The sequence below is a fragment of the Silurus aristotelis genome (genome assembly GCF_946808225.1).
Source record: "Silurus aristotelis genome assembly, chromosome: 3".
In the NCBI taxonomy this organism is placed as follows: domain Eukaryota; kingdom Metazoa; phylum Chordata; class Actinopteri; order Siluriformes; family Siluridae; genus Silurus; species Silurus aristotelis.
The window spans coordinates 8,525,676-8,538,457 of NC_139576.1; the positions used below are offsets into that span (position 1 = coordinate 8,525,676).

Here is a 12,782-nt window from a genome sequence, read left to right on the forward strand (position 1 = left end):
GATGTGATAAAAAAGAGGAGGAGAGTAAAGACTAAAAAAAAAATAAGATGAAAGAAACCCAAGTAGGAAGACTGTAGTGTGAGATTAAGGGAAGAGGTTTAGACAGGGGCTCGGTGGACAGGTAGAAAGGTACTTGGTGTAACATCTGGAAAGACAAAGAGTTGTAGTGGTGAAAAGAGGAAGTGCAGGAAAGCATAAGGAGAAAGAGGTTGGTGAAACACAATTGGGATCGACAAAAAGATGAGAAAAGTAGGCAGGAGTACAAGGAGATGCAGCAGCAGGTGAAGAGGGATGTGGCAAAAGCAAGAGAAAAGACATATGAGGAGCTGAATGAGAAGTCGACACTAAGGACGGAGAAAAGCATTTATATCGATTAGCCAGGCAGAGGGACCGAGCTGAAAAGAATGTGCTGCAAGTTAGAGCAATGAAGAATGGAGATGGAAATGTGTTGACTAAGGAGGAAGTGAGAGCAGCTATTAAGTGGATGAAGAATGTAAAGTTGGTTGGGCCAGATGACACACATGGAGATGATTAGGAGAGATGCAGTGGAGTTTTTGACAAGATTGTTTAACAAGAATTTGGAAGGTGAGAGGATGCCTGAGGAATGGAGAAGGAGTGTGCTGGTGCCGATCTTTAAGAATAAGGGAGATGTGCAAAAAAAATATATATGTTGTATTTTAAAGATTCATCGTTTATAGACTTTATATTAACTGTGGCGTCCCATGGATACGTTGTAGTGGAGGTAGTAGCTCAGTGCTGAAGGCATTGGACTTTGGATCAGAAGGTCACAGGTTCAAATCTCACCACCACCGAGCTGCCACTGCTGGGCCCTTGAGGCAGGCCTTTAACCCTACACTGCTCAGTTGTTGTGAAGTTAAGACGCGAACCGAAACCGTGACTTAAAATACAAGAAAATTGCAGACCTGAATTAATTAGACGGAGAACACAGAGTGCCGAGAAGGGTCGGAAAAAGCCGAGTGACGCGGAAGGAAAACTCGCATGGCAGGTGCACGCATGCGGATTCAGAATGCAGTGAGATTTGGAAATGCGATGAGAGGGAGAACACATCAGCAAATGGTCACCTCAGGGACACTGATGGTATGAAGAAGTCTCTATCTAAAGACTCATTGCCACTAAATTCTGTTATTTTATTGGAATAATATGCAATATGGAGAATAGTTGTGTATTGGTTAATATTTAAATGCACGGTACATAGTTTGCGTTCCTAAAGAAATATAAAGTGCGGACATACCACTTGTTTGTTTAAATCGTATACTTAGAATATTAATGCTCTGCTTAAATAACGGCTGAAACAAGCTAGTATGCAAATGAACAGTTTGTTCGACATCGAGGCAGTTTGTATGGGACAATCTTTATTTACGTTAGGTTTGTTTACAGATAAGTGAACGCCTATTTTTATTAGCATTATTTTATTCATTTTATTTTGCTTTGTTTCCTTTTGTTTTGTGTTTCCTTCTTTAAGGTTGTCAAACTAATTCACTCTACTTGAGCTGAATTGAACAATCTCTGTGAGCTTGTACGAACTACCAAATACAAGAGCTGAAAAGTGATTTGGAGTTGTTCCCTGTGTCCCCTGTTGTTGATTAATGCTCTTTTCGAGTTAGAAGTAGATACTGATATGTAAAATTCCCACATAACTCGACAGTTGTAAATCTCTCTGGATAAGGGTTTCTGCGAAATGCCATAAATGTTGCAAACACAGATACCTCTGCTGCCACTCCTAGCAGGTTTATAAAGTTATCATACATGGCAATAGTTTAACACAATCCAACCTGGCATATTTGACCAGAACTAAATAAACATCTATCAATATTTATTATATTATGTTTATTACAGTACCTTATAGTGGCTCTCTTTTTTATCTTATAATAAAAAAAAAGTAAAAATGAAATAGTGGCAATGAGATTTTCTCAATATTTAAAAGCTCATTTGTTTCAGCAACACTGTAAGCTCTGAAGTATCAAATATTCTGCGCATATAAATGTGTTTTTACATACACCCACAGTTGCCATGAGGCCCAAAAAACTGCAGTGTCCCTAAACACAAAAAAAAAAGCACAAAAATAGTAACGGATCTGGTGCAATAATCAGCAAGTGACACTTCAAACTGCAGATACACACTTAATTATTATTTGGTACCGTCTCTAGGTTACGAACCTAACCCTAGTTCCCCGCAGGAACGAGACGCTGCGTTGAAACGCTTTGGGGCGTTCCCAAAGCATTTCGACGCAGCTCGAGTTCCCGAAGGGGAACTAATAAACACAGGTAATGCTGGTGGTGTAAGAAGAGCTGCAGGATATTCCCAATGACACTGTCTAGTAAACAACCAGTGCTGGATAAACCATGTAGTTGAGTAAAAGTAGAAATACACTTAGTAAAGTATGACTTCATTAAAAGTAAAAGTGCTTCCTATAAACTTTCACTCTAGTAAAAGTGTTTGTTTTGAAATGTACTTAAGTACCGTATTTTTTGGACTATATAATTAAACAATGAAGCGGCTAATTTATAAATTTTTCCTGGGGTTTTCCCAGTTTCACAAACTTCAAGCCAAAAAACTGAACCCCATAACATTAGACTAATGAAATTTCCGAACGGAAATATATTTATATTCTATGTGACTTACAGGACACGCCTCAGTCTCTGTAGTGATGCGATAAGTCATATATACGTAGCCGCATGGTGCTGAGAAAATGCGATTGAGAAACAGTTTAGTGAGGAGAAATTAATCTACATATAAAATATTGGTCACAAATTATTGGTCACTTTCTGAACAATAAAAAGTATAGCGCATTTACTAATAATTATGTATAAATAAACTGTTTATTTGATTTTAGAATGTTGGCGTCACAGTCAGGCCAAAATCAACCCTAAATCAGAGTGTTAAGGGCCTTGCTCAAGGGCCCAACAGTTTCTGTTTGGCAAAGCAGGGGGTTTTGATCTGTAACCCTGAACGTTAACCCATGAAGTACCACTGCCTGTAATTTTGAAAGATCCTTGATGCAGCTCTCTCTGTCTAGCAGTAATAATTAATAAACACCTTTTTGAAGTCCACTATTAGTCATACAATGTGGCTAAAAAGTTCTCTGGATGAGTGTGTGTCTGCCTGTCAGGGTGGCGACCACGATCGAGGAAGCGGAAGTAAATCATAAGATCATAAGCTTCCAAGATTGTGAAGTCTATCACATGCATCCTGAAGGATACAATCAATCTGCCATAACCAGCAGTTCTGACATAGAACCACCTTTCTGTTGTGTAACGTACAATAGGTATAATGCTTCACACCTGTACGACATTCAGTATAGGACAATTGATCAGAAGAAAGGTGGGACTAGTGGAGAGAGGAGCCCAGCAAAACAGGAAGCGAACAATCGGCACAAAGCATTAATCTTCAATCCAGTTTAATTATAGTAAAACAACGTCAGTCTTACTAGATATAAATTCTCATACTTTTATTTACAAAAAAACCTAAAAACTCTTAAGGAAAAAACAGTAAACAGTGTTTCAAACAAAATACTGCATTCAATAACAATCATTTAGTATAACGAACAAAGTTGTAAATTCTTGCTTTCAATTACAAATATATCACTTTCCCTTTCAAAAGGGTTTAAAGTCTGTCAAAATGAATAAATGATCCATTAATCAACAAATTGATTTGATTAATATAAGTGCATTAATAGAACAACTGAATGTAAAGAACTGTTGATTCTTTTACAATAGTTTATGGTCAAAGTTCACCTCCTCCAACAAAAGAAAAAATAGCATAAAATAAGCAAATTTCAATGAATCAGAGTCCTATCTGTTCAAAAACAAAAAATATATATATTTTTTTGGTTTGATGGTTCAAAGATACAATTCACAAAAAAAAAAAAAAAAAAAAAAAAGTCCATGGGAGGCAAATCACATCATGCGAGTTCAGAATAAATCAGTCACAGACTTGTCACAGAAGATCTCAGCCAAAAAATCCCAGCCATGAGAAACATGAGGCAAAACAATAATTCAACTTCAATTCAAGCATTTATCAACAATTCTTAATTTTATCAACTTCTGATAATATACAAGCTAAACACTTGCTGAACCAACTCAAACATACAACATACTGACACAAATCATTTTTCAATACCTTCTTTATTTATATATATATTTTTTCTTTTAAATATGTGAGTTAGCTTTAGCATGTGTGCTAACAACTTCGGCCCACGCACTGCATACACGGCTCATATAACCGCACCTCGTATCTGTCCTTTAAAAGATGTGTGACATTTTATCTACATATCAACTTAATATTAAAACGTAACTCACTAAAGTCACAAAAACCGGTATATCTCCAATTTGTCGCTGCCCAGTTATGTTCCCACTTGCAAGAGAACAATGTCTTTGAGGAGTTTTAGTCAGGTTTTAGGCCCCATCATAGTACAGAAACTGCCCTAGTTAAAATCACTAATGACCTGTTTTTAGCTTCAGACCAAGGCTTCATCTCGCTGTTAGTTTTACTAGATCTTAGTGCTGCGTTCGACACTATAGATCATGATCTTCTCCTTGATCGCTTACAGAATTACATCGGTATCAGAATTACATCGGTATTCAGGGACAGGCATTGAGCTGGTTTAAATCCTACCTGTCTGATCGTTACCATTTCGTAGATTTAAATGGAGAGCTATCCAGGCTAATGCTAGTGAACTATGGCGTGCCACAAGGTTCAGTTCTAGGACCCCTGCTCTTCACAATATACATGCTTCCCTTAGGAAATATTATTAGAAGGCATGGAATTAGCTTCCATTGTTATGCTGATGATACTCAGCTATATATTTAATCTAAACCAGACGATACAGCTCAATTAACCCAGATAACTGAGTGTGTTAAGGAAATAAGAGATTGGATGACCCATAACTTTCTACTTTTAAATTCTGATAAGACGGAGATTTTGCTCATCGGCCCAAAAACTAGTATACAGAAGCACCAGCATCTCAACCTCCATTTAGACGGATGCTCTGTAACCACTAGTTCAACAGTAAAAGACCTGGGAGTTATTTTAGACAGCAACTTATCTTTTAAAAATCATATCTCCCAAGTTACAAAAACAGCCTTCTTTCACCTTAGAAATATTTCTGAGCTAAGAAATATGTTGTCTATATGCGATACAGAGAAGCTCGTCCATGCGTTTATGACCTCCAGAATAGACTACTGTAATGCGTTACTAGGTGGATGTCCTGCATCATTAATAAACAAGCTTCAGTTAGTTCAGAATGCGGCAGCCAGAATTCTCACAAGGTCAAGAAAATATGACCACATAACCCCGATCTTATCGTCCCTACATTGGCTTCCGGTTAAGTTTCGAATAGACTACAAACTACTGCTACTCACTTATAAAGCACTAAATGGATTGGCTCCCATGTATCTCTCCAGTCTTCTAACACGCTACAATCCGTCACGCTCCCTGAGATCTCAAAACTCTGGGCTTCTAGTAGTTCCTAGAATAGCAAAGTCCACTAAAGGTGGTAGAGCGTTTTCACATTTAGCTCCTAAACTTTGGAATAGTCTTCCTGACAGTGTTCGGGGCTCAGACACACTCACCCAGTTTAAGTGCAGATTAAAAACATATCTTTTTAGCAAAGCCTACACATAACATACGTCTCACATCATAACCTTGTGCTCCAGAACATCTGATCACATGCACATTATCAACTTGTGCTGTTAATATCATGAACAGCAGCTACGCTAATTTCTCTCCACTGCTTCTCTTTCTCTCCCCATCCCGAGGCTTCCTGAGGTTTGGCCTGCTCCAGTCACGTCCCTCCTCATGAAGATTAGGGACTTTAAAGAAGTAGATGACAAACTCGCAAACATCCTGAACCATCTAGAGACGTACCAGTGCCAATTGGATCCCACTGCATGTGTGGAGTTTGACATTGGACTTCCTGAAGTGTTTAAAGGCTCTGGCATGGAGAAGCTGATGCTGGATCTCTGATGATCACAAATGTTGAGCTCAGTAGCTCCTACTTTTATACCAAAGACTGTTGAAAGAACATTTACTTATTATCTCATACTTCAGTGCTCATGTTAGTTCTCACTCTCCAGTGTTCAGTATTGTTGAAAGATTTATGATCAAACTCTTGAGGTCACCCAAATGAGGATGGGTTCACCTTTTGAGTCTGGTTCCTCTCAAGGTTTCTTCCTCATAACATCTAAGGGAGATTTTTCCTTGCCACAGTCGCCATGGCTGCTCATCAGGGATAAATGTACACCATTCACCTTGACTGTTGATTTCTGTAAAGCTGCTTTGAGACAATGTCTGTTGTGAAAAGCGCTATACAAATAAACTTGACTTGACTTGTCTCCAAATCTGTGCTACTCTAATGCTCCATAGGCCTGCACCGGTCTCTATTTTATGAATCCCCAACTCTTGCCTCTTACTCCGGCGATAGCTTGTTTATGACACCGGGTCAAAAAATCGAATTCATCTGTCTAACCGCTTTTCTCACAAAATAAATAATTTTACCTGGAGAGACGGGACTTAATCAGGCTTGCTGTTACCATTGGCCTATAAAAATGTCCTTTTACCATGACTATGATAAAATTCATATTCATTCATTCATTCATTCATTTTCTCCCGCTTATTCGTAATTAGGGTCACGGGGGCAGCAGTCTAAGCAGGCCCCCGCCTTCGACTGCTGCCCAATCCTCACAGCACCGTCCCTTACCGTCCCTCCTGCAGGTGGTGAGCCCACGGGAAATAAAATTCCTATATTTTCCCAAATTAACTTTTAATTTAAATTCAGTTTCCCCTTGTCATTTTTGGGAAATATATGGGTAATTACTGCCAGAAATAACAATGCAGTCATAAAGAAGAGTCTGACAGAAAGTCAGTTCCGCAGTTCAGTTCACTTAAAGCTAGAACAGAAATTCTTTTATCAATGACAATAAAAGACAGTTAGATGCTCACAGAAAAAAATTTCTTAAAGATTGTGATGGATTCGGCTGTCTGAACTTGAGTACCTACTCAAGAGTACCTAATAAGCTGCTGAATTAAGCATGTTGAAAAAGGAAAAAGCCTAGTCATGCTAGTCATAGCGTTAAGATACTGATTGGAGATCAGATCTAAATATATTTGCTGCCTAAATCTCCCGCTTTGTGATTAATGAGTATATCTTACAATTGCACTGAACACTACATTCTAGCTATTTAGTACGTCTTCTCTACCGTTGTATCTTAGCTTATTTACCCATTCACAACATGCCTTTCCATACCAGAGATCTATTTGTATTCTCGAAGCAAAAAAAATATCTCCTTACCATGATTTAGAGCAGAGCAAATTACCACAAGAGTAAGGGATTGAAAAGCATAAACCATGCTGAATGGGTTTGTGTGAAGAAGATCCTTCAAAACGTCAAAGGATTTTTGTCAGGCATGCAGTCTAAATGTGTGTTTAATCCACGAATGTTGCAGAGAGTCTTCAGACTGCGTATCAGCCACTCTCCCTCTCACACACACACACACACACACACACACACACACACACACACACACACACACACACACACACACACACACACACACACACACACACACACACACACACACACACACACACTAAATTCTCTCTCTCACTCTTTTGCTGCCTCTGTTGAGCTACATATTTCTGATGCACCACTATTCCTGTTATCTGCCTCATCCACTCTTAAATTGTAAACTATTTGATGCAGAATGGGAGCGGCCTTTAATGGCAAATCACCGACACCACATGCCGTTTGTTGTGACGTCAGACAAGTTTCTTTTTTTTTTTATTAATTTTTCAACTTTTAATTATTTGCAGTATTACTTTTTGTTTTAGTTTGTTGTTCATTTTCCTTAATATTTATTCAATTTAGCACATTTACATGATTAAGTACTGTTATACATTATTTTTATTCTTGTAATAAAATTCAGTACTATTTTTACATAGTGTGTCACCATAAACAAAAAACAAGCGAGTTAACCAATGTAATTTGGTGTCTAATTTGGCCATAGGTACCAATAAGTATGTAAATGTTTTGCCATGGTGTCCCATCTGGGATCTGTTCTCATCTCTACATCAATGCATACACACCACTACCAATGCAACCCTGACCATGTTAAAACAAGAACCAAAAAAAAAGAAAAACCCTACAGTGGTTCTGCAAATAAAACTGCACAAAATCCCCAAAGCTTTGTAGCTAATGTAAAAGAGATTCGGACACATTGTTGGTGCAACATGTTTTATATCATCACTTTTAACAAAACTAAATACAAAGCTTGAAGAACATAATTTCCCAGTTTTTAATTAATCCCCAAGGAGTTCTGTGGGGTTGAGATCAGGGCCCTGTGCAGGACACTCCAATTTGTCCACACAGATTAATCAGCATATAATTGGCCAATAAATTAGCAGTAATTGAAAAATTGCATAAAAACACACATCATTTGACACGTTTGCAACGTTTTCTTAAATACACACAAACGCACACACACACACACTAACACACTTTATGACCTGCAGTTTTATGGTGTAAGGTAGCAGTCAAAAAAAGACCAGTGTGTAGTAATAAATATGTGTACGTGTTGGTTTATGGTTGTGCAGTCACCAATTAACATGGACACACGTTAACCTGAAGACAGATGTTATGGATCAGCTCGTTGCCAGGTTAACCAGCGACTGTCGATAGATTGCGTCAGTGTTTGATCCTGGTGATGACATCAGTTTGTAATAAAAAATAAAGTATATTTTAAAGACATAAATAAACCTTCATGTCTTCAGCCTGGTCTTGTGGATAAACTGTTTGCTTTCAAAGCAAAGTGACAAGTGGTCCAAGTCTTTACTTTCTTTAAAACATTAGGAAGGTTACAATTATTGCTCATGTTGCCATTTCAGCAAGTTGTAATACATCTGAGTACAGCTGTAGGGCTTTTTTGAAAGTTCAATGAAAACAAATATGTTGATATTCATTACAAAAGCTAACTTACATTTTCTAATTTCAAACATACACCTCGCAAAGCACATATTCACAAGTGTATAAACAAGTATTTTATAAGTAAATTAATTGATATTTACAGGAATCACTGCAGACAGAATTACTAAAACGTCTTGCATCAAAGATAAGCGAGATATTGGCTCAACCACATTTGGATTTGGACTACTTCCAGTATGTGGTAAATCATGTGGTGTTTATTTTGACATCTGCATTCAGCATTCTTTGGAATGTATTTTAAGCCTGCAAGGTAAAATTCACACCGCCCTTTCTCGAGGGCGAACCTGCGCTTTTGTTATAGAAGTGTGGAGTAAACGAGGGCCTCCCAAATTAAAGGTCTCTGAAGATCTGAGTTAGGAAGAATGACAACCAAAACCCTACCTAGAAATTAAAAACAGCAGTAGTAACAATGGAAACATTGCGATTTGAAACAATTGGTGCTTTAGTGTAAATGTATTCAAAAGCAATATATATATATACCTGCTGATTTGTGTCGCAACCAACCACCAAAGATACTTCCTAATCTCGGATATGTGTTCAAACGCAAATCTCTCAACTGATGATTTCAGCTAATGTGAGCGAACGTTTTCCAAGTTCAGCCAGTACAAAGTGCAGCTCCTCATGTACTTTGTGTGTCTTTGGACGTTGTTTATCAAGCGGAAAAAACGTGAACTAAAAAACTCTGTTGTGGCCATGTATATGGTGAAAACGTCTTTTGCCTTTGGCCTCCTTGCGAAAAAGTCCAGGAAATTATCTAAAATATATATGTCTGATTACCCATTTAGAAAGACAACAATGATACAGTTTTGATAAGTTTTCAGTTGCTTACATCAGAAATGAGTTGACGATAAAAGGAACACAATGTTTTGCATCCCAAGGACGCACATACCTAGCCATTTCTTCATGCACTAACTGTCCAAAGCCACTGCGCTGTGGCCTCATTACTAACTGTCCTGTCTGTTGAGGCGACTCAGTTTGGGCACCCGGGCCCTCAGGAGACTGACTTGTATATTTAGTGGCCCGACATTCCCATTATTTGTACTTTATAAATAAAGTGAAAGAGTAATGTGCTTGGTAACACAAGAACCTGGCATGAATATGGAGTCATTCCGTTTCGACACTGCTTTAACAGCTTCCATGTGTCAGCTAAATCTTTTCGCTAGATTAAGGAGCGTAGGAGTAAGGACTTACATATTTAGCTACAAAAGCTTTGGTGAGATCTGACAGGGATATTGGCTAGGGAGGTCTGGAACTCTGGAGATCATTTCATCCCAAGGGATGTTTTGTGGGGTTGAGGTCAGGGCCCTGTGCAGAAAAGTTTTTTCATGCAGTCTTTTCAACATATTGGTCAGTAAATTAGCAGTAATTGAACAAATGCATACACCCCTCGCAGCTCTTATCTCTCCCTCTGTCCTCATTCCTTAACTAGTCCCACTCTCTCTCAGTGTACAGAGAAGACATGCTTTCAAGACAAAATTTCTTATGCATGTCCGTACTGCAATGCATCAATGTTTCAATGATGTCTACACACCTACCTCTTTCAGAAGTACTTCTCGTAAAAAAAAAAAAATAAAAAAAAATCACAGATTTCATAGCACTTTCATGAGTTGCTCTGGACAAGGGCGCGTGCAAGTGCCCATGCAACAGAAGTCACTTTTCACTCTGATTACAGATTAAAATTCAATCTGAATTGATTTCAGCAAAGCGCACCAGACCAGTTTACCACCTTATTGCTCTTGGTAACTAGATCTTAGATCTTTATTTTACTTTTCCTGTTATTATTATTTGACAAGCGAAGAAACACGAAGCGCAAAAAAAAAAAGAAATAATAATAATGATTCTTACCCTGAAGCAACGTCATCTGCATAACAACGAGAAGCAAAAAGGGAAGCATGGTGCACCAGATGGTTTTGAAGAAAATCACACTTTCGAAGACCCTGTCTAGTTACTCGGTGCGCGTGCGCTCTTCACTGTCTGTAGACTAGAAAGCTACACGGCCCTGCGCTCCCGGCCCTGCGCTCCTGGCCCCGCCCCGCCCCGCTCCGCTCCCGGACCCGCCCCGCCCCGCTCCGCTCCCGGACCCGGCCCGCTCACGGCCTCGGCCCACGTCCCCGCCCGCACAAATAATGTGGTGTCATCTGCCAACTAACTATTAATGATTTATCAATTCACTATACAGACAGCCTGAGTACAGATATCACTTATGTTAGAGAATAACTGCACAGAGAGTGGGAATAAATAGGGAGAGATGGGACATCTTTGTTGGACTCCTTTACATAAACTAAACTTTGGAGAGGTGGCATTTTTTTCTTCCATTATTGTAAAATTGTTACAATGACCTTGCAAAACTGTTAGATTTTTATCATGTTTAAACAAAAACGTAATTCTTGGACATTCTTGGTTTCCTATGCAATCTATGATGCCCATGGTGTATTTTCTGACAATTTTTCTATTTTTCAGCTAAGAATCGCACAGCAAACAGATGGTGCATTTGTTCTTCTTCAATTTAATGCAGATAACAGACAAGTATATATGCACACACTGAAAAAACCCTGAGGTAAAACTGTTCCTGATTGAGTAAGAAGACATAGTATCCAGAGATGTGTCCACCCAGACAAAAACATTCAGTATACCTTACATACTCACGCTGGAAAGATCGTATAGACACTGAACAAACAACATAATAATGTGTGTTTAGAGAACTATTGTGGGGCACATCTTAATACTAACTATGGTCACTTTAAATCATTTATAATTTATAGCCTCACACCAGAACATAGGATGTTCTTCACGGGAACAGGATCGGTAATATAAACTGCAAATGAAAAGATCAAAATAAAATAATAAAACAACAAATTTCATTTATTTTCCTCCATACGTGCATATAATCCTTCATCATTACCGCTCCAAACGAGGTCTGTATGGCCTTTATGTCTTACCATCTTCATCAAACATGGCAACATACAAAGTACAATTCCATCAATTCAACATACAATATAACAATCTTTCGCTTTCTCCAAGATGTTGAAAGGCTTCAGTGATGTTTCTCAGCTGAAATCTCTGGATTTCATCTGTTCAGCCCTAAATACTCACTAAGGTAGGCTTGATTCTGCTCGTGTGAATTCACTGTGGCTGATAATCAGTTAGAACTCCTGTTCTGGTGATGGCCAGAACAGTCACTGAACCCTGATACTTTCACAGACCTCGGTAGGCTCCAGGCCTTGAAGCAGGCTTTTATGTTGGCTTATCTGTGAGCAGAGGGAGCATTAAACTTTTAAAAGATTAATATTTTTGTGGAAGATGAGGTCATTCTCATTTCTTTGAGTACTGCCAGGAGAACAATCCAATTTTGGTTGACTGCTGGTGAGAGAGAATATAAAAAAAACAGTACACTTTTTTGCCAATAGTTGTTACTTAAGAAGCAGAAGGTATGTCATTGTCACTAGGAATACCAAACCTAGGGATAATCTTTTTTGGGTATATTTTTACAACCATTTTATCATTCTCTGTCACACATGCAAATAATTCTGGCAACTTACTGAATCTATCAACAATAATCAGAATCAGAATCAGGCTAATTGGCCAAGCGTGTTGACACACACAAGGAATTTGGTTCCAGCTGTTAGTTACTCTCAAAGAACAGACATAAATAAAAACTATACATTCAGCTTGGACTATACAAGACAACACAAACAAGACAAGACAATACAGGTAAGACAATATAGACAGTATAAGTATTACATCGGGATACAGATTATATGACGGATCAGTAATGTACATAAAG

The 12,782-nt window shown here is 38.4% G+C and overlaps 1 protein-coding gene and 1 long non-coding RNA gene across 4 annotated transcripts in view; one reads left to right on the top strand and one right to left on the bottom strand.

The window, feature by feature from the left end:
- Nucleotides 1-10,998, bottom strand: part of LOC310723763 (uncharacterized protein) — a 35,029-nt gene extending 24,031 nt beyond the window's left edge. Inside the window, exon 1 of one of the 3 annotated variants that reach the window (XR_014532751.1) lies at nucleotides 7,310-7,578. Coding sequence is in view for 2 of the 3 variants with exons in the window: in XM_083537205.1 (XP_083393331.1) it covers nucleotides 7,310-7,367 (58 nt within the window). In the remaining variant the exon portion in view is untranslated. Of the gene's footprint in view, nucleotides 1-7,309; nucleotides 7,579-10,843 lie in introns of those variants that run through there. The other 2 variants (XM_083537206.1, XM_083537205.1) reach the window with 2 other exon arrangements.
- On the top strand, nucleotides 933-1,571 carry LOC310723801. The gene is made up of 2 exons (XR_014532782.1): nucleotides 933-1,098; nucleotides 1,484-1,571. It is a non-coding gene; the product is annotated as an uncharacterized lncRNA (long non-coding RNA).
- Nucleotides 10,999-12,782: the final 1,784 nt, after the last annotated feature.